This window comes from Leucoraja erinacea, chromosome 8, assembly GCF_028641065.1.
Source record: "Leucoraja erinacea ecotype New England chromosome 8, Leri_hhj_1, whole genome shotgun sequence".
Taxonomy (NCBI): domain Eukaryota; kingdom Metazoa; phylum Chordata; class Chondrichthyes; order Rajiformes; family Rajidae; genus Leucoraja; species Leucoraja erinaceus.
Genome location: NC_073384.1, coordinates 41,457,927 through 41,481,140, shown reverse-complemented (window position 1 = coordinate 41,481,140; position 23,214 = coordinate 41,457,927). Strand labels below are relative to the sequence as shown.

The 23,214-nt window shown below is 44.0% G+C and overlaps 1 protein-coding gene across 2 annotated transcripts in view; it reads left to right on the top strand.

Moving 5' to 3' along the window:
• The first annotated feature begins 16,015 nt into the window (after window positions 1-16,015).
• Window positions 16,016-23,214, top strand: part of LOC129699611 (regulator of G-protein signaling 7) — a 311,380-nt gene continuing 304,181 nt past the window's right edge. For both annotated transcript variants that reach the window (XM_055639566.1, XM_055639565.1), the window contains exons 1-2: window positions 16,016-16,239; window positions 17,012-17,116. In XM_055639566.1, coding sequence (XP_055495541.1) covers window positions 17,033-17,116 — 84 coding nt within the window. In that variant the 5' untranslated portion in view covers window positions 16,016-16,239; window positions 17,012-17,032. The remainder of the gene's footprint in view (window positions 16,240-17,011; window positions 17,117-23,214) is intronic.

Below are 23,214 nucleotides of genomic sequence, written 5' to 3'. Positions count from 1 at the left end.
GTATACAAGCCCTCTTGAAATAAATGAGCTTGCTTTCTTTACTACTGATTCAATAGTCAATAGGTGTAGGAGTAGGCCATTCGGCCCTTCGAGCCACCACCACCATTCAATGTGATCATGGCTGATCATCCCCAATCAGTACCCCGTTCCTGCCTTCTCCCCATATCCCCTGACTCCGCTATCTTTAAGAGCCCTATCTAGCTCTCTCTTGAAACTATCCAGAGAACCGGCCTCCACCGCCCTTCTGAGGCAGAGAATTCCACAGACTCACAACTCTCTGTGTGAAAAAGTTAATCGACTTACAGATTAACCTTTTGGGAATCCTGTACCAGCACTCCCAAGTTCCTTTGCACCTCCAATTTATGGATTCTCATCCCATTTAGAAAAGAGTCTACGCCTTTATTCCTACTACCAAAATGCATGACTCCACACTTTGCTACACTATATTCCATCTGCCACTTCTCTGCCCAATCTCCCAACATGTCCAAGTCCTACAGAGTCCCTGCTTTCTCTAAACTACGTGCCCCTCCACCTATTTTCGTATCATCCACAAACTTTGCCACAAAGCCATCAATCTCCTCGTCTAAATCATTAATATACAACGTGAAGAATAGCGGCCTCAGCACCGACCCTTGGAGAACTCCACTAGTCATTGGCAGCCAGCCAGAAAAAGCCCCTTTATTGCCTCTCGTGTCTTCTGCCATCCAGCCAACCCACTATCCATGATACCATCTGCCCTTTGATACCGTGGGCTCTCATCTTCTTTAGCAGCCTAACGTGTGGCACCTTATCAAAAGCTTTCTAAAAATCTAAGTAAACAACATCAACTGACTCTCTTTTGTCTGTCCTGTTATTTACTTCTTCAAAGAATTGCAGCAAATTTGTCAAGCAGGACCTCCCCTTCACAAAGCCATGTTGATTTCAGCCTATTCACGAAGAGCCACGAACTATCAGAGGACCTTGCCAAGATTTGAGAGGTGGGAACAAAATGGCAGTAGTACCATGGGCGGCATAGTGGTACAGCAGTAGAATTGCTGCCTTACAGCACAAGAGACCCGGGTTCAATCTTGACTATGGATGCTGTCCGTAAAGAGTTTGCACGTTCTCTCTGTGACCACGTGGGGTTTCTACGGGTGCTCCAGTTTCCTCCAACATCCCAAAGATGTGCATGTTTGTAGGTTAGCTGGCTTCTATAAATTGTCCCTTGTGTGTAGGATAGAACTAGTGTTGGGGTGATCCTTGGTTGGCGTGGACTCGGTGGACCATAGGACCTGTTTCCATGCTGTATCTCTAAAACTAAAACTAAAAACCATTCTTGAAGATGTTGCATACTACATCCACACTGATGGCAGCCATCCCCAACATACCACTGTCTTTGAACCCTTTGTAGTCTTTGATGTTCCCCATGTATGTGCAATATGCCTTTGACATTGGCTTTGTCTAAAGATCGGAAGGTGTGAAATGACTGTATAGGTCCCCATCACAAGCTCTCTTCCCAATGTACACTCCCTCCTTCTAGTAATACATTGAGACCGAATCATTTCCCTGTCTTACTGTTGTACCTTCCCAGATTGAGGTTCTAGCTAGCTCTCTGTCCCATCAATAAGCACGGCAATTTCCACCACTGGAAATAATTTGACTTACATTGCATTTATGTTACTGCTTTGTTACCTCAAAACATGACCATCCTTCACCAGCCTTCAATCTTTAACCAGAGGTAAAATAAAACTAATCTATTACTCTGCGCCTCTTTCCTGCCATATGCTGTCCTATTCATTTATGGCCCCTATGTCTATTGACCTAAACTGGCTGGATTTGCCTTCATTTTAAATGCAGACAGGTGGGACTGGTGTCGATAGGGATTATTGGTTGGTGTGGGCAAGTTGGACCCAAGGATCTGATTCTACGCTGTGACTATGACTCAAATAAAAACATCATGGAGGCTATGTGGACCAGCTACACATTGATGGAGTAGAGTCCTCACTGACTCTGGATATGCAATATTGCCTCTCCAGCCATTATGGCACCAACAGTAGTCGCTGGGTTTCCATGAAGCTTTTCAATGCTGTTGAGCTGCTGTTGCAATTACACTGTAAGGACTTTGTAAGTGGTTTTCCAAGTTAATATTGAATCCATCATTTCATTGTTGGAGCTGTTCCTGGAATATTGTCACAGGTTACATACTCTGCACTAGTTTAGAAGAACCAATATTATTCTGACTGCAGTTGTCAGTGGCCCTACATTGAAAATTGGTTGTGGAGACCAATATACTTTAGACTTTAGAGATACAGCATGGAAACAAGCCCTTCATCCCACCGAATTCATACCAACCAGTGATCACCCATACACTAGCACTACCCTACATACTAGGGACAATATACAATTTTACCAAAGCCAATTAACCTACACACCTGTACATCTTTAGAGTTTGGGAAGAAACGGGAGTACCCAGTGAAATTCCACGTTGTCACAGGGAGAACATACAAACTCCTTTCAGACAGCACTGGTAATCAGGATCAAACCCAGGTCTTAGGCACTGTAAGGCAGCTACTCTACCTCTGTGCCACCATGCCATCAATGCCATCCTTATACTACAACCTTTGTTGTGATCTGGAGTTGATGGGAGAAATCACTCAAATATTCAACCTTTATTCTGGTATATTGTCACTGACATTCATGTTGTATGGCCAGTAACTAGAAAAGGAAATAGAAAAGCTCACAATCACTGCAGCAGTGCCCCGACCCAAAATGTCACCTATCCATGTCCTCCTGAGATGCTGCCTGTCCTGCTGAGTTACTCCAGCGCTTTGTGCGTGGGTGTTTTTTACAATAATGTCAGTTATATCTTAAGATCATAAGATGCAGATGCTGATCAATTTTTCCTCTCAGCACCATTCTCCTGCCTTCTCCCCATAAACTAAGACACCCTTACTAATCAAGAATCTATCAATCGCTGCCCTAAAAATACCCAACATATTGGCCTCCACAGCCAACTGTGGCAATGAATTCCACAAATTCATCAGCCTCTGACTCAATACACTTCTCCTAATCTCTATTTTGTAGGTACATTATTTTATTCTGAGGCTTTCCCCTCTGGATCTAGACTCTCCCATTACTGAAAACCTTTCCACGTCCACTCTATCTAGGCCTTTAGATATCTGTGAGGTTTCAATGAGATCCCCTCAGCCTTCTAAAGTCCAGTGAGTTCAGGCCCAGAGCCTCTGTATGCTCCACACATACATTAACCCAATCATTCCCGAGATCATTCTCGTAATGTCTCACGGAAACAGGCTGAATAATGCGCAGGTTTCAGAGGCTTAAAGAAACTACCCAAGCACTGGAAAAGTGCAGTGTGCACTGATCTCTGGTGTCAGAGGAACAGATGGTGGAAACAGCTTTCAGAAAAGATTGTACACTTTAATCATGAGAATGACAAGGGGCTGTATGCAGATAAGATGAGAAGCTAGGTAAAAATAAAGATGATTCGGAGCACTGGCTCAAGTTCGACCAATTCAATTCAATTCAACTTTAATGTCATTGCACAAATACGAGTATGGGTACAACGAAATGCAGTTTAGCGTCAGTCCATAGTATAGTGCAATATAGAAATAAAAATAAAAATACAGAATAATCAAACAATAATCGAACAATGTGGACGGAGAGACTGGAGAAGTCTATCGGCGGGACTCCGAGTTCAGCAATGTGATGGTATTATTGTAGAAGCTGTTCCTCATCCTACTAGTACGAGACCTGAGGCTCCTGTACCGCCTCCCTGATGGGAGGAGGGCAAACAGTCCATGGTTGGGGTGGGAGGGGTCTTTAATGATCTTCCCGGCCCATCTCAGACACCGTTTTCGGTGGAGGGCATCCACGGCAGGGAGCGGGGCACCGATGATGTACTGCGCGGTTTTCACCACCCGTTGTAGTGCCTTCCTGTCCGCTACGGTGCAACTGCTGTACCATACCGTGAAGCAGGTGGTCAGGATGCTTTCGATGGTACAGCGGTAAAAGTTGGTCAGGATCTGGGGGGACAGGTGAGCTTTCTTGAGCCTCCTCAGGAAGTAAAGGCGCTGCTGTGCCTTTTTGATCAGCTTGGAGGTGTTGAGGGACCAGGACAGATCCTCCGAGATGTGTACCCCGAGGAATTTGTAGTTGGAGACGCGCTCCACCTCAGTCCCGTTTATATGGATGGGGGTATGTCTGCCCCCTCTGATCTTCCTGAAGTCAACAATAATTTCCTTCGTCTTCTTGGAGTTGAGGACGAGGTTATTGTTGGCACACCAGGTTGTCAGGTGCTGGACCTCATCCCTGTAGGCTGACTCGTCGTTGTCACTGATCAGTCCTACCACCGTGGTGTCGTCGGCAAACTTAATGATGGCGTTGGAGCCATTCTTAGGGATGCAGTCATGGGTGAAGAGGGAGTAGAGGAGAGGGCTGAGCACACAGCCCTGAGGCACGCCGGTGTTCAGTGTTATAGTGGAGGAGGTGAGGTTGTTGACCCTAACAGACTGCGGTCTGTTGGTGAGGAAATCCAGTGTCCAATTGCAGAGGAAGGTGGAGATGCCAAGTCCGCTGAGTTTGGTGATCAAGCTGGCGGGGATGACAGTGTTAAAGGCGGAGCTGAAATCAATGAACAGCATCCTGATGTAGGTGACCAACATGAAAAGACAAGTTTAAATTGAGATCAGAAAAAGTAACAATGCAGCAAAACTCACGAGAACAACTGGCAGTCCAGCACTACTAACGTCCTGAAGGAATTAGATCGTCAGACTTTTATGCCCCTGTCTCACCCAAGGTTTCCGTGTGGTTCCCGGAGGTGTTTGTCAGTCTTCCACTACCTGCAACCACCTGGGACCTCCGGGAACCGCATGGAGACCTTGTGTGGGGCGCAAAGTCTCCAGAGGTTTCCGTTCAGGTTTCCTAAATGGGACAGGGGCATTACTGTACCAAGAAACAGGCTTACCCTATATTTGTTTACAGATGTCAAATGAACAACCAAGACCCTTTATGGATTAAATGGTTATATCCATTTTTCAGGCCATGCTTTTTTTGGTGTTGCCGGTAGAGCAGCTACTTCACAGCGCCACAGACTTGGGTTCAATCTTAACCTCCGCTGCTGTCTGCATGGAGTTTGGATGATCTGCTTGTGACCGCATGGGTTTCCTCCGGGAACTCCAGTTTCCCTCACATCCCAAGGATGTGCAGTTTTGTAGGTCAATTAGCCACTGTAAATTCCCCCCCCCCCCCCCCCCCCCCCATCTGTAGGGAGTGGATGTGAAAGTGGGATAGCATAGAACTAATGTGAACGGGTGCTTGATGGGCGACGTGGATACTATGGGCCGAAGGGCCTGTTTCCAAGATGCACCATTTAATCACTCATGTGGTTTGGAATAATTCACAATGCAGTCAGATACAGTGATGTGCAGTGCAGGGGTTGATTTTCATGAAGGGGTTGAATGACAGACTGTCTCACTTGTCTCTCATCTGATGAAGAAAAAGATCTATGATGCTTTGCTTGGAATGATGAGAAGTTCACATATTTGTTGCAACATATGTTGACCTCAATTCCACTGTGAATGTCAGAGTGGTGCATGAACAACAAGAGTAACGGGAGAAGCCTTTCAATACAAGAAGTATTGACATCTAAAGTATATCTAATGCTCTGAGCTGACACTGATTTGCACTTATTTTGTCAATTTTTTGATTCTCCATTTTCATGCCAATTTAAATTGCTCTATCCTGCCTTTGTGCTTGGAAAAAATTGATAAAAAAGGAGGAATTAAATAGAAAACAGCTAATGGAAAATACACAATTTATACTATCCCCCACGTACCGTGTATCCAATGAATCTGGTGGCCGAGGGAAGAAATATCCAATCAATAAAAACAGACATTCAATTACATTACAGTGTGTTCCATGAACTTGGAAATAATGGGTTTAAAAAAAGATATTAACATAATCGATAACAAACAAGCACAAAAACAGCACTCGGATTCCTCCTGGGTAGGAATCCCAACGGTGCTAAATCACTCGAGAACTGACGGCTTAGTTTAGTTTAGAGGTACAGTGTGGAAACAGGCCCTTCAGTTCACCGAATCTATGCTAACCAACAATCACCTGTACATTAGTTCTATCCTACACACTAGGGACAAACTTGCATGTCTTTGTAGTGTGGGAGGACCGGAGCACCTGGAGAAAACCCACGTGGTCACAGAGGCAACGTTCCAGCTACGTACAGACAACACCCACCGTCAGGATTGAAACCAGTCTCTGGCACTGTGCCTCCCTTGTTGAGAAGAGTGAGTCATCTCAATACATCCCGAGAATCACTGGTATCTGCTGCTTACAGGAAACCTACAAGACCTCCTGTTAGAAGTGCATTTTTTGACACTAAGCTTTGTAAATGAACATGAACTTTGGAAGCAAAGTACAAAGTCACTATTCTCTGTGTTTAGTGCAAGCAAACAAAGAGGGAGTTTCCAAGCCGAAATAGTTCCAATGGCTGGCCATTAGCCAGAAATCACAGGTTGAAGTTGGTGGACAAAACAAATCCCAAGGAAACAAAATCAAAACTGATATAACATGATTACAATTTGTAGCGACTTGTCCGATAGGATAGTGGATCTGAATAGTATCTTTCAAGAGACTTGCATAAATAATTGAATAACGTCTAGGTCCACGAGAAACAGCTGTCATTAACAAGATTGCAGTTCAACATAAAATTAATGGTCTTCTGCACCTTACTATTCAATGCTTCCATAATGTTTAGTTTAGTTTATTAGCGTCATGTGTACTGAGGTACAGTGAAAAGCTTTTTTGTTGCATGCTATCCAGCCAGCAAAAAGATACATACATGATTACAATCAAGCCATCCACAGTGTACGAATCCAGGATAAAGGGTACAAGGTTTTTTGTGCATGATAAAGTCCAGTAAAATCTGATTAAAGATAGTTTGAAGGTTCTCAATGAGGTAGATGGGAGGTCAGGACTGTACTCTTACTCATGAGAGGATAGTTCAGTTGCCTGATAACAGCTAGGAAGAAACTGTCCCTAAATCTGGAGGTATGCATTTTCAAACTTTTGTACTTCTTGCCTGATCGGAGAAGGAGAAGATGGAGAAACCGGGATGAGACTGGTCCTTGATTATGCTGGTGGCCTTGCCAAGGCAGCATGAAGTGTAGATGGAGTCAATGGAAGGGCAGCTGATTTGTGTAATGATCTGGGCTATGTCTACAAATCTCTGCAATTTCTTGTGGTCTTGGATAGAGCTGTTCCCAAACCATGCTGTGATGCATCCGGGTAAGATGCTTTCTACAGTGCATCTGTAGAGTTAGTGAGGGTTCACTAATTCACTTTCATATCTTCAGTATTAAAAAAGTTATGGCCATTTTCATACTCTGAAATTAGCATCTTGTTCCCTATTGCTTTTCCATTGACTTAACACAAAAGCTGTGATCGAGGACAGTCAAAAGCCCATAACTTTCTTAAAATTTAAGAGAACTGAAAGAAATTTTCAGTTATTATAGATTGAAGCATTCTGAAACAAATATGAAACAATCTTACTTAGATGACTTGAAATTAAAGCATATAATTAGTTAGTCACCTAATTGTAGCTGATTACAAAATTCAATTACTAGATCTAAACATCTATCAATTTCTTAAGAATAGATTAACATTTTTAAATAGCTTAAGTGTCCAAATAACATTCACACAAGAATTCACAATTTAACATAATTTTTTAATTTCATTGTCATGGATTTATAGGCCAAATGGAAGGAATTTAATGTTTAATACCTGTAAATTAATGGCCATTTAAATCATCTTGCGAGTGGGTTTTTCTGGAACGCGATCATTTGGAACGTTGCGGTTGTGGTGAATTTAAATCCCATATCGGCAGGAGAAATACTGCCGGTTCGTATGGGGGAAAAAATCACCGTTTCGCAACGTAAAATGTGAATTAAAGGCATCTTGAAGAGCACTTTTATACATAAAATAAACGGCTTTCCTTTACCTGTCCCGTACGTGAAATCCGTCCCCGTTGTCGGCGTTGACGGCTTTAGAAGCTGATTTTAAAATTACTCCAGCGCTAAACTTGTCGGGCGATTTAAAAAAAAAAAATACACAGAACGCCCGTCGGAACGATTCTTCAGCAAATGCTTGCACTCCAATGAAATATAATCCAGGACAAGGTAGGAGAAACCCGCGTTTTAACCCCCCCCCCCCCCCCCCCCCCAAAGGCGCCAAAATCGTGCACACGGCCAGTGGCATAATTGCAGCGCCGCTGAAGGTAAGTATTGTAACATACCTACATAAGGGTGTTTAAAAATGTGTTGTGGGCCCCATGTCATAGAAAATATGTTGTCAAGCTGGAAAGGGTGCAGAGAAGATTTATGATGTTGCTAGGATTCGAGGGCCTGAGCTACAGGGAGAGGTTGAGCAAGGTTGGACTCTATTCCTTGAAGTGCAGGAGGGTGAGGGGTGATCTTATAGAGGTGTACATAATCTTGAGAGGAAATGATCGGGTAAATGCACAGTTTCTTGTCCTGAGTAGCAAAGTCGAGAACCAGAGGACATAGGTTTAATGTAACAGGGGGAAATATTTAATAGGAACTTGAGGGGTAACTTTTTCACACAAAAGGTGGTGGGTGTATGGAGCGAGCAGCTGGAGGAGGTAGTTGAAGCAGGGTCTATTCCAACCTTTAAGAAGCATTTAGATGTACATGGGTAGGATAGCTTTAGAGGGATATGGGCTAACGCAGTAGGTGGAACTAGTGTAGATGGGACATGTTGGTTGTGTGGGCAAGTTGGTCCGATGGGTCTGTTTCTACGCTGTATCACTCTATCTACTGGTCCAGTATCACTCAAGTCCTGAGTGCAATGGGTTAGCGGAGTCTGAGTGTAGAAGGAAACGCTGTTCATCTCTATGTTGTTTAAACTATAAACAGAAATGTTTAAGAAACATTTAGACAGGTACATGGATGGGGTAGGTTTGGAAGGATATGGAGCAAAGATAGGCAGGTGGGACTAGTGTAGTTGGGGCCATGTTGGTCGGTGTGAGCAAGTTGGGCTGAAGGACCTGTATCCATGCTGTATGACTCTTATCACTCTAAATATCTTTTGAACTACTTCCCAATTCTATGACTTCAGTAAATATATTGTAGTTTCACAATTCTAAATGTTATGTAACGTTATTTCCTTCACTCTTGAAGCTATGTTTCAGTTTCTAGTAATCAAAGTATGGTCGCCCTTTGCACAGCTTTATTTACCTGCATTTGAACTGAAATCAATAAAGTATTATTTCCACAAAAAATGAATGTTCTGTTCTGCCAAACTGCTAAAGACAGAACCCGTCCAATATCTTTACATGTCTGGTCCGACTGTTCAACCATATCTGACTCTTTCCATTAACTGTATATTACCTTTCCTGCCAGTACTTTCAATATATCTCAAAGATTTAGTTTCAGTTTTAGTTTTAGAGATGCAGCACGGAAACAGACCTTTCGGCCCACTGAACCCGCACCGACCAATGATACCCACACACTAGCACTATCCTACACACACTTGGGACAATTTTTACATTTACACCAAGCCAATTAACCTACACATCAGTACGTGTTGTGGAGTGTGGGAGGAAACCGAAGATCTCGGAGAAAACCCACTCAGGTCATGGGGAGATTGTACAAACTCCGTACAGACAAGATTCAAGTTTCAAGATTCAATTTAATTGTCATTTGGACCCCTTGAGGTCCAAACGAAATGCCGTTTCTGCAGCCATACATTACAAACAAATAGACCCAAGACACAACATAATTTACATAAACATCCATCGCATCGCTGTGATGGAAGGCCAAAAAAACGTATCTCTCCACTGCACTCTCCCCCCGCCCCCCGATGTCAGAGTCAAAGACAAAGCCCCCGGCCAGCGATGGCGATTGTCCCGCGGCCATTAAAGCCACGCCGGGTGATACCAGGTCGCACACCGGGTCTTGAGGTCGGAACGCCCGGCGTGCGCTCGCAGAGTCCCGTGGCCATTCCAAGCCGCGTGGGGCGGTGATGTCAGGCCCCGCTCCAGGAGCTCATCGACCCCGCAACTCAGGCGGGAGAAGTCGCCGTTGCGAGAGCCCTGAAAAGCGGTCTCCCTCCAGGGACCCGCGGGCTCCCGGTGCCGCCGTCCGCCAGACCCGCAGTTGCAGCCTCACGAATCTCCGGAGGTCGGGCCGCAGCAGCAGCAGCGCTCCACCACCGCTCCACCTGCTCTGGACTCGGCCAGCTCCACGCGGCGAGGTTAGTCGTCGGCACCAGAGTCCCCGGTCTTCTCCTGTTGGAGGCCGCTCCTCGTTGCAGCCCCAACGACAACGGAGACCCGACAAAGAAAAGGTCGGGTCTCCCATGCAGGGAGAGATTAAAAGTTACCCCCTCCCTCCCTCCCCACCCTCACCACCCCACACACACACCCCAACAAAAAATAACAAAAACTACATAGAAACATAGACAAAAAATAATAAAAACGCAGACGGGCTGCAGAGGCCGCTGCTGACGAGAGTCGCGCCGCCTACCGACAAGTACGCCGCCTACCGACAAGCACCCATAGTCAGGATTGAACCCAGGTCTCTGGCGCTGTAAGTCAGTAGCTCTACGGCTGCGCCACCATGCCGCCCACCGTGAGATATCAACATTAAGTTCTGTCTGCCCTTTCCAGGAACCTGTCCATAAATAATGTTATGGACTCAATCTGAAGACGAAAATACTTCATAAAATTATGAAATAGGTCTCGTCCCGAAACGTTGTCTATTCCTATTTTTCTGAGATGCTGCCTGACCTGCTGAGTTACTCCAGCACTCTGTGATCTACATAACTTTATGAAATCTTTTAGTCTTCTGTGTTATTGTTAACCCTCTTATTCTTTTGCTATCATCAAATTTCAATGTTGAGTTTCCTACATATGAATTCTAATAATGATCCAAATACAAAATGAATGCGGGGCACTAATCCTTGGACCGCTTCTCTTCCAAGCTTTCTTCAATCAGCACAGCTATCCTTTTCTTTCATATCCATCCACCTGCTGCTCTCCTTTCTGATTTTCTGACAAATGCCTCGCAGATGGTTTATCATCACTGCCTTTGATCGGAGACACTGTGCCCTGCAACAATCTAATTAGCCACTTTGTCTGTCACAGCCTGTTGGCAGTGTCCAAGGCAGCCAAGTTTTATGATAGAGGCCTTATTGGACTTCCTACTTACATATATATCAACGTAGACCATAGAACAGTACAGCATAAGAACAGGCTATTCAGCCCACAATGACTGTGCCATACATGATGCCAAGTTAAACTCATCTACTCTGCCTGCATGTGATCCATGTCGCTACTTTCCCTGCAAATCTGTGTGTCTATCTAAAAGCCTCTTAAACATCACTATTGTACATGCTCCCACTACCACCCCTGCCAGTACGTTCTGGGCACCCACCACTTTGTATGTGAAAAACTTACCCTGCACATCTTCTTTAAACCTTTTCCCTCTGTCTTTAGAGCTATGCTTTCTAGTCTTTGACATCGCCAACCTGGGTCAAATATTCTGATTGTTTACCTTATCTGTACCTCTCATAATTTTACATGTTTCTATCAGGTCTCCCCTCAACCTCCAATTCTCCAGAGAAAACAATCCAAGTTTGTCTAACTTTTCTTTATAGATAATGCCCTCTAATCCAACAACTTTCAACATTCCTTCATTGTTGCTGGATCTAAATCCTGCAACTCCCTGCCCAATAACATAGTGTACTCTATCCTCACCAGAGAGAGTACAGAGGTAATAGAAGGTTGCTCACTACAGTCTTCTCAATGGCAATTGGGAATTAGCTGGTGACATCCATATCCTAAAAATGTATAAAATAAGAATAAAAAAAGGAAATGATTAAAAAGGAGTGCATTCTGGTTGCATTGATATGCAGATTTAGAATTCAGAAATAATGGAGTTTATCGCTAAAAAAATTAGTTTAGTTTATTATTGTCACAGTAAAAACCTTTTGTTTGTGTGCTATCCACTCAAAGTAAAGACTATACATAAATAGAATCAAGACGTCCACTGTGCACAGATAAAGGATAAAGGGCATAATATCTAGTGTAAATATATAACACTGAAGTCCAACCCAGTCTGATTAAAGAGAGATCAACGGTCTCTAATGAGGTAGATGGAAGTGCCTCACTCTAGCTGATGAAGAGACCACTCAATACCTGATTATAACTGGGTAGATGCTGATTCTGGTGGTATGCTTTTTCAAACTACTGTACTGATTTTCAGTTATTCAAAGAAAACTTGGGAGCTTTATGAACAGAGAAACAGGAGGCCAGATTTAGACCCTTGAGTATGTTCCCCTATTCAAGCAGGTTACGGCTGACCCATGACCTAATCTTCATCTTCATCCATGAAACATTTTATTCAGGAAGATCCATCACTCTGAGTTTTACAATTGGTGATCGACTGGATTGACAGGATGGCACCATGGCCCCAAAACGTCACCTATTCCTTTTCTCCAGAAATGCTGCTTGACCCACCTATAGTCAAGCATTTTATGTCTATCTATTTATAGCGGTGTAAACTGATCCAATGGCATTTTGCTTCTATGAGCCCACACTCTATTGTACCATTATTGCTCATCGTTCTATTATTATCCTTCTAATCTCTCCTTACCCCTTTCTGCCACTGTACCTGCTAAAGACTTTAGACATGTAACAGTTACTAGTTCTCAGGAAATATCAGGTGTCATTCGTTGTTCACAGATGGCCCCTAACCTGCGAATATTCCCTGTATTTATGTTTTGTTTTAATAGAACTGAATATCACTTGAACTACACTGTTCAACACCACTTAAAGTGATCCACAAAACAACTAATAAAGCAAAGTGAAATATCCCACAGTGTTTCACAATGGTGTTGCTGAATGAAAGCTGGTGCATGGTGGATTAGAATGCAAGAACACAAGAAATGGCCTTCCAGAGGTGCCGTGGCCATGGAACTGGGATTTCACCGGGAAACTCGGCGGACTGATGGATCCAGAGGACCCAAAGGCTCATTGGACGGCGTTACTGGGAGGGAGTCGCTGAAGACGTTGGACACGGGGAGCAAGGGCCGGCCGGTAGGAGGATGAACCAGGGTATTGCCTCCAGCGCATTCAAGGCTGGCTGCAGGAGATGTTCCAGGGACACAAAGATGGCTGGGCGAGGAGAGGGATGTCGGCCCGTGGGCCAATCTGGTCGGACGCGACGGAGGTAGGCCCTGCAGGCGCCTGGGCTTACCTGGATCGGGAACTGCTCCAGAAGGCCAGCGCATGGGCGGCCTGGACTTTGGAAATATTGCCAAAATATGGTGGTGCCTGCATGTGTAAATGTGCAAACAGAATTTCACTGTGCAGTTGTACATGTGACAAATAAAGCACCATTGAAATAGGAGCAGGAGCAGGCCGGCAGGCTCCATAATCCTGTCCTGCCATTCCTTAATACCATGAATGATTCATGTTGTCCTCAACACTGTCAGGCCTCTTTGGGATTTTATATGTTTAAATAAGGTCACCGTTCATCCTTCTGAACTCTGGAATAAAGTACAGCAAAGGAAGAACCCCCACCGTTATCAAGCAACTGAATCATCCAACCACAACTGGAGAGCAGTTCTGAACTACTATCTACCTCATTGGAGACCCTCAGACTATCTTTGATTGGACTTTACTGGCTTTATCTTGCACTAAACGTTATTCACTTGATCACATATCTTTACACTGTGAATAGCTCAATTATGATCATGTATTGTCTTTCCGCTGGCTGGCATGCAACAAAAGCTTTTCACTGTACGTTGGTACACATGACAATTAACTAAACTCAACTCAACCTTTGACCCATAATGTCTGTGCCATGTTAATCTCCTCTGCCAGCAGGCAATCAATATCCCTCCATTCCCTGCATATCTATATGCCTATCGAAATGCCTCTTCATTGTCATTATCACATCTGCTTCCATCACCACTTCTGGCAGTCCGTTCAAGGCATCCATCACTCTCTGTGTAAAAAATCTGGCCACTACTTTAAACTTTCTTCCTCTGACCTTAAAACTATGTCCTCTTAGTCTTTGACAATTTCATCCTAGGATAAAATGTTTTTTATGTTTACCCTATCTATATCTCTCATAATTTTATACATTTCTATCAGGTCTCCCCTCAATCTCCACCACTACAGTCAAAGGAATTCAAAGGTGGCTAACCTCTCTTTATAGCTAATACACTCTAATCCTGGCAACATTCTGATAAACTTCTTCTGCACCCTCTCCAAAGCCTCCACATCCTTCCTGTAATGGGGTTGACCAGACTGCACACAATACACCAAATGCAGACTAACCAAAATGCAAAACCTATCAACATAAACGGTCTAGTCTAGGTTGTTAGGACAACCCTACCTTCAGCGGCGCTGCAATTCTGCCACTGGCCGTGTGCGCGATTTTGGCGCGTTTGAGGGGGGGGCGGGGTTAAAACAGGGTTTTTTCCCGACCTGGTCCTGAATTATATTTGTTGGAGTGCAAGATTTTGCTAAAGAATAGTTCCTACGGCCGTTCTGTGTGTTTTTTTAAAAAAAAACACCCGACAAGTTAATCACCAGAATTATTTTTAAATCAGCTTCTGAAGCCGTCAATGCCGACAACTGGGACGGATTTTATGGAGGACCAGGTAAAAGAAAGTAGTTTATTTTTAATGTATAAAAGTGTTTCTTAAGATGTATTTAATTCACATTTTAAGTTGCGAAACAGTGATTTTTTTCCCCCGAAGAACCGGCAGTGTATTTGCTGCCGATATGGGGGACTAAATTCACCGCACCTCAACAATCCAAATGGTCCCGTTCCAGAAAATCCCACTCGCAAGCTGATTTAAATGGCCATTAATTTACAGGTATTAAACATTAAATTCCTTCCATTTGGCCTATAAACCCATGACAATGAGATTTAAAAATCATGTTATATTCTGAATTCTTGTGTGAATGTTATTTGGACACTTAGGCTATTTAAAAATGTTAATCTATTCTTAAGAAATGGATAGATGTTTAGATCTAGTCATTGAATTTTGTAATTAGCTACAATTAGGTAACTAACTAATTATATGCTTTAATTTCAAGTCATCTAAGTAAGATTGTTTCATATTTGTTTCAGAATGCTTCAATCTATAATAACTGAAATTTCTTTCAGTTCTCTTAAATTTTAAGAAAGTTATCAGCTTTTAAATGTTCTCGTTCACAGCTTTTGTGTTAAGTCAATGAAAAAGAAATAGGGAACAAGATGCCAATTTCCGAGTATGAAAATGGCCATATCTTTTTTATACTGAAGATATGAAAGTGAATTAGGTGTCAAATTAAACTTCTTTTTATGCTTTATCTGATGGGATAAATTAAAGAGTTGATTTTTAAAATCTCAAAATTTTGTAACATTGCTGTACTAACGCTTGGGGATCCATTGACCTGAACACCTCGTCTCTCCGAACTTCACTCATTTAGGAGCTGGTGGGGGAGTTGACCAAAATCTAAGAGGACTAAGCGGAGTGGGAAAGGGACTCTAATGACTAAGAAGAGTGGGGAATGAATCCCACGGTTTAGGCCGCCAGAAAGCACAAAGTGTCATAGTCATGGAGTCATGCAGCGTGGGACAAGGTCATCCAGACCCTTCGACCTTCACCAAGTGATAGTCGTGAAGATTGAATTCTTGACGATCACGAATTGAAGGTGCAAAAAAATATATTGGAGGTTTGCACAACTGGTGGCAGTTGAGGAGATGTGTTTTAAAAAATATATATATATCCATACTTGCATCCCGAACTAAATGTGTAGTTAGTGGGCTGTAGCTTTAAGAAAGCAACGATGTTAGGAGCGGGGATACGCTCTGCGCTGTTTATCAGTCCCGAGCCGCGGCCACGGACGAGCCCGGAGACTTGGAGCGCGGGCGCGCGCGCTGGTTGTCGGCCGCGTGAACGCGCGCGGGGAGCGCGAGCCCCAGCAGGGAGCGCGCGCTGCAACACATCTCCTGAAGCAAGGCTGACTAGAGGGACGCAGGGTGGGAGGGAGAGAGAGAGAAAGCAAAGCAAAAAATATATATATAAATATAAAGCCTTGCCCTCCTCGCTGCAAATCGCAAATGAATTGTCTGAGGCCGGGATCGGGTGGAAGCGTTGCAGAGATCAGGACTTTTGGCTGTTATCGTGCAGTGCTCTGTGCTTGAGGTAAATCTAAGCGGCTCGTTATCCAAATCTCTGGGAAAAGGCGGAATCAAAGCGTTTGGCAGCGACGCCGGGCGCTGGAGTTGTTTGCATTGACTGGGTGACCGACCGCTGAGTGCACGCTGGCCGGGTCTGTTGCTCGCTGTCCGTGGTGCTGATCGCGTTGCTCGCTGTGCGAAAGAAGCCGAGTGCCTGTAAGGTGCTGGGAGTGACAGCTTGAATGTACCGCATGGGCTGCATGTATCACCCCAGCGCCACACAACCCACCGGACTGACGATACACCCTGCTGCACGCACTCGCAATGCAAACGGCAGGAGTAGATATATATATTGTCGGCGAGGAAACACAAGCATCGTGCAGCGAATGAACACTTGCAGTGTTATTTTGATGATTTTTTTTTGCAATCTGCTGCATTATAGTGCACTCGCTTGGTTTGTCCCTTCGCGCTTTCCATTTCTTTCAGCAAGCGTTGCCTTCACAGAAAGGAATCGGGGGGTGAGGATTGCCTTTGCAGTGGTCACGCTGTCACCCTCTAAAGCGGCCGCCGTGAAATTATAAATGGTCTAGGATCTAAGTTTACCTCAGGTGGCCTCACTCCCCTCCCCTCCCCTCGCCCTTCCCCCGGTATAGTGATGCCCTTTTGCAGCGACAGCATTTGATATCTGCTGCTATTTCATTTGTTGCAAGGGTGCCCGCACTCATCTGAACGGGCTGCCAGCATTTTAATCATAGTAAAAAAGTGTGATTTAAAAATAAGATTTTATTTTGTTTCAGGAACCCGGGGCACATCTTGCTATGGCGCAAGGAAATAATTATGGGCAGAACGCTAGTAACAACGGGACGGCGGATGAATCGCCCAACATGCTGGTGTATAGAAAGGTAAGGCAAGTGAGCGTGTGTGTGTGTGAGAGAGAGAGAGAGAGAGAGAGAGACTTGTGGCGGAGGATGCAACGCCTTGCAGAAGCATTGTTTGGGTTCTGTGCAGTTGTTTGCCTGCCCTGTCTGGCAGTGGGGGTGGCTGGTTAGTGCTCCAGCTTTGGAGCCGAGGGCAGTTCAACCCCGCTGTTCCCAAGCAGATTGACCTGCACGCCGTGTAAAGAAGAACAAAAAAAGCTATTTATTTGGGTGGGGGAGGAGGAGCGATTTGTGAGTGCGCTGCGCTGCGCTGCGCTGTGTCCCGCGGGAGAGGGAGATGCGAACCCCATTGGGGGCTAGTTTCCCTGGCGTCGTTCTGGATTGATAGGTGATCGAGTTGCAGAGGCACTGAGTCAGAGCTGGCACCGCACTCCCAATTCGCCATATGCCCAGCACCCAGCAGGTGTGCCACTGGAAGGTGCAAGGACTGAGCTTGTCCAAGTGTTACCGCAGCGGGCCGATGGCAAATGAAGTGTCAGTGGTGATGGGAGACTTTTGCTTCGTGAATTACATAACCTGGTGTGATTTTTAGAGTCCGGTTTTGCCCACACCCTTGGCCTTACTGTGGGAGCTAGATAAAACATGGCCTTGTCAATGTCGAAGCATGGAACTGCTGATGCGGGTTTATACACAAAAGGGCACGAAGTGCTGGAGTCACTCAGCGGGCAAGGCAGCGTCTCTGGACGACATGGATAGGTGAGGTTTCGGGACGAGACCGTTCAGACTCTTCTTCATCTTGTGTTTGAAGAAGGGTCTCGACCGGAGACGTCACCTATCCATGTTCTCCACAGATGCTGCCTGACCCGCTGAATTATTCCAGCACTTTCATGGCTTTATCATTGTCCTGAGCGGAAAATATTCTTCCCAGTTACTTAATGGCATCCAATGTCTTTTACACCTGATTGCATTTTCATTGATTAACCTAAATATTTTTTGAGTTGTAGCATCATTTGAGGGACATAACATTCAGATGAAGCAAATGTCCTGAATCATAATTTTAATAAGATGTATTTACTTAGCAGGCTTTATATAGAAAAAATATATATTTCAGAGATGTAGATGGGTGGAAGGAAACAAAAGCATTCAGAAGGAAAGATTAAAGGACATCGTTTTCAACCACTTTTAAATCCAAGTGACATGTAGCAGCATGAGATGGTTCTGGCATTGGTTGAAAGATCAGATGCTGCAGGCAAGAGAACATGGACTTTCCCAACATTAGAAACATCACTGTATTTTCTTTCTTGCATTAATCCTTCATTTTTGATTGATTCAAAATGACGGAATGCAAACAGAAACACCACCTATCCATGTTCTCCAGAGATGCTGCCTGTTCTCACTGAGTTACTCTAGCACTTTATGCCTTTTTAAAAATGGAAGCAGGCCCTTTGGCCCACCAAGTCCATGTGGACCATCGATCATCTGTTCATATTAGTTAGGTTTAGAGTTATGGTTGTCACGTGTACCGGGGTAAAGTGAAATGCTTTGTTTAGAATCCTATCCAATAAGATCAGATAATACTATACATAACTACAATCAAGTCAAATTCAAGTACACAAAATAGAGTTAAGTGCATGAGACAGAGTGCAGAATATAGTCCTCAACATTGTAGTCCACCAGTTCCATAGGCAAAGTCTAATGTCCTTGGGGTAGTGGTGATTTGGACAGTGCCCTAACTTATAGAAGAAACCTGATAACAGAGGGGAAGAAGCTGTTTCCATGTCTGGTAGTGCACACTTAGAAGCTCTTGTACCGTGTGCCAGTTGGGAGCAAGGAGGAGAAGGAACGATCAGGATGGAACAAGTCCGATTATGTTGGCTGATTTTCTGAGGCAGCATGAAGTGTAGATGGAGTCAATGGTGGGAAGTCTGGTCTGTGTGATGGACTGGGCTACATCTACATCTCTCTGCATTGTTTTACGGTTTTAGGCAGAGCATTGACCAAGCATTGATGCAACCCGCCAGTATGCTTTTTATAGTGCATCTTTGCAAGTATTTATGAATAATTGGAGTTATGGCCTTCTCTGGAAGTAAAGGTGTTGTTGTGCCTTCCTGGCTATCTCATCAATGCGGTTGGTCCACGACAGATCATTGGTAAACCTCGATGGTTCAATGTCTTTTTTATTATTACTTGTACCAAGGTACAGTGAAATACTTTCATTGCATACCGTTCAGCAAGACTATCCCTGTACATGACCACAATCCCCTGGTTAGTGCAGAATACACAGAAGATGCCATTTACAGAGACCAATTGACCCACAAACCTGCATATGTGGGAGAAAACCAGCACGGTTACGGAGAGAACGTGCAAACTCCACACATTAACAGGTCAGGATCAAACCTGGGTTTTCAGGCACTGTGAGGCAGCAGCTCTACCAGCTGCACCACTGTTTGATGTATGGCACAAGCTGTATACATTCATTTTGAGAGTAATATCACCTGTCCAGGAAATGTAACGTTCTTTCTATGTTCACAGTGCTTCGCAGGATATAGCAAATAACTACATAGGATCTACGATAAAATAGTAAATGCTGGAAAAACTCAGCAGGTCAGGCAGCATACGTGGAGATAGAAATATAATTAATGTTTTCAGTCTGTGATCTTTCAGAAGTATGTTTTATCAACATGAAATGTTAACTTTGTTTTGCTCTCCATAGTTACTGTTTTAACTTCCAAGTAGTTCCACCAGTTTTTGATTTTATCACCATGATTAAAATTTGATTCATTAGGAATTATGCTTGGGGTATTCCCAAGTAGATCATAGAAAAAAACTCATTGCAGCTATGGAAAATGCAGTTATGCATTCTATATAAAATGATTTTCAATCATGTTTTTGTTTTTGCATTGGTCTACGCATAAAATTGCTTAGAATAAATATTCAGCCAAACAATATTTGCACAAGCCTACACCTGCCTTTCCTCATCTAACTCTCTCAGCAAAATCCCCTATTCCCTTCATTATTCAAGCACCTTTCAAATCAATCAGCACCGTATGTCTCATACATTATTTCTGTCAGCAGCTTCCTCATTCTCCACACTCCCAATGTGACCTGTTGGTACCAATCTAACATTGAATATCTCGGGTTTTATGATTTCATTTTTGTAGCAAGTAACTGTCGGTGCTACAGAAACAGAATTGGTTTCAAAATGGCACAAATTGTATATGCAGAGACATTTGTGGCACAAGTCTGTTGAATTGAAGCCTGCACAGCCATTTTGGAGCTCAAGTGTGTAGGTTGTTACTAGAAAAAAAAACATGGAAACATAGGTGCAGGAGTAGGCCATTCGGCCCTTCGAGTCGAATCTTTCCTAACCTGCACTGCTGAATATGTGTTCCATCTGCAGTTGACACTGATGTTTATAGAGATCACCAACTATTTTCAGATCATTTGCTATTGATTTCCACTGGGTGTTGCACAAATATTTTGAGTTTTGCGTTTGCTAAAGGGTACAAGGCGTGGAATGTTTGGTGTTGCAAGATTTTTTTCCTGCTTACATAGATTCTTCAAGAATGAGTTAATTCCAGACAGAGGTAAATTAGTTGACATTACCTGTGGAGCACATTTCCTGTGAGAATCCCTATAGGGTACATGCAGATCCATCAAGATTTAAGAATGCAAATGGTTTGTTGCCCGTTCAGCCTTACCAAAATAATAGAGAGCTCAAAATCTCATAGAGTTCATAAATTCATAATTCATAGGAGCAGAATTAGGCCATTTGACCCAACGAGTTTACTCCAACATTCAATCAAGTCTGATCCATCTCAACCCCATTCTCCTGCCTTCTCCCCATAATCTTTGACACCCTTACTAATCAAGAATCTGCCAATCTCCACTTTAAAAATACTCAAAGACTAGGGCTCCACAACCATCTTTGGCAATGAAGTCAACAGATTCATCACCCTCTGAATAAAGAAATTCTTCTTCATCCCAATTCAAGTGCATATTGAATTGTATATGCAGTAGTGGCTTCTCAATCTAAGAATATATTTGTGATAGAGGGACTCTATTGCAGCTTCACCAGAATGATTGGGAAGATAGTTCTCCGAGTAAAGAGTAGTCTGATTGGATCCATATACTCCAAAATTTAGAAGAATGAAAGGTGATCTCATTGAAACCTACCTAATACTCATAGGGCAGATGATGTGTCTCAAGAAATGAGTTGCAGTCTTAAAACAAGGGTCAGGCATTGAAGACAGAGATAAATAAAGGTCTTCATGCAGAGAACAGTGCAGAGCTCATTCAAAACCAAGATTGGCAGACTCTTGGATATTAAGGGAATCAAGGAAAATGGACAAATGCAGGCATGTGAAAGATCAGTTATCATCTTGTTCCATGTGGACGCAGATATATAGTCAAAGTCATGCAGCACAGAAACATACCCTTCGGCCTAACTTGTCCATGCCGACCAAGATGCCCATCTAAGCTGGTCCCTTTGGCCCATTTTGGCCCAAATCCCTCTAAATCTTTTCTTTCCCTGCACCTGTCTAAGTTTATTTTAGATACTGTTATAGTATATGCTCAATGACCTAATCTGGCAGCTCTTCCATATACACCCCACCTTCTGAGTGAAAGGGTTGCCCTTCGGGTTCGTGTTAAATTTTGGCCCTCTCAGCTTAAACGTATGTCCTTTGGTTTTTAATTCCCCTACCCTAGACAGGTACATGGATAGGAAATGTTTAGACGGCTGTGAACCAAACGCGGGCATAATTCTCCTATCCTGGGTAAAGGATTCTGTGCTTTCACCCTATCTATCCCCTTCATGCCACACGGTATATGTCTACTCCAGCTACTATTCCTTATATGCTTATGTGACCACTCAGTAGTGCAATTTATTTATTTATGCAATTTTTTCAATTAGTTTTAATCCTCATAGCGTGGAAATGTGGAATATTTCCATAGCAAGGAATGTGCTGAGGAGTTAGCAGATGTGCTAACAGACATCTTTAACATCTCCCTTAGTCAAGCCATTGTCCCCACATGCCTCAAAACTTCCACGATAATCCCCATAGCGAAGAAACCCGTGGTTGCCTGCCTAAATGACTACCGCCCTGTCGCCCTGACCCCAATAATAATGAAGTGTTTTAAACGCCTGGTGAAACCCCACATTACTGCCAGCCTCCCCTCATCGTTAGACCCCCTCCAGTTTGCCTATCGCCCCAACCGTTCTACAGAGGATGCCATCTCTACCACGCTGCACACAGTACTCACGCATCTGGAAAACAATAACACATACGCCAGAATCCTGTACATTGACTTCAGCTCAGCGTTTAACACCATCAGCCCACAGAGACTTGTGGAGAAACTAACCCTGCTGGGTCTCAACAGACCGTAGTCAGTCCGTGTTGGTAAGAACACTTCAGGCTCGATCACGCTGAGCACCGGCTCCCCTCAAGGCTGTGTGCTCAGCCTGCTGTTGTTCTCATTGCTCACACATGACTGTGCTGCCAGATTCAGGGACAATAAGATCATAAAATTCGCGGATGACACAACAGTGGTGGGACTCATCAGCGGAGATGACAAATCAATGTACAGGGAAGAAGTAAAACAACTAGTGGACTGGTGCGGCAAAAATAATCTAGAATTAAATGTCGACAAAACGAAGGAGATGGTTGTTGACTTCAGGAGGGCGCAGCCAAAGCATACACCCCTCAACATCAGTGGCACTACAGTGGAGAGAGTGGAGAGCATAAAGTTCCTCGGTGTGCAAATTACAGACAGCCTCACCTGGTCCAGGAACACCAATGGGACTGTCAAACGGGCCCATCAGCGACTGCATTTCCTGAGGAAACTAAAACCGGCCTCACTCCCCACCAACATCCTCAGGACTTTCTACAGGGGTACGGTGGAGTCTGTACTCACGTACTTCATAAATACGTGGTACTCCACCTGCAACTGCTCGGACAGGAACTCTGCAGAGGGTAGTGAGGGGAGCAGAGAGGATCATTGGCGTCTCCCTACCCTCGGTACAAGAAGTGTTCCAGAGCCGCTGTCTGAAAAAAGCTCAGAGAATTGCTAAGGACAAACTGCACCCCGTCCACATACACCTGGATCTCCTGCCATCAGGC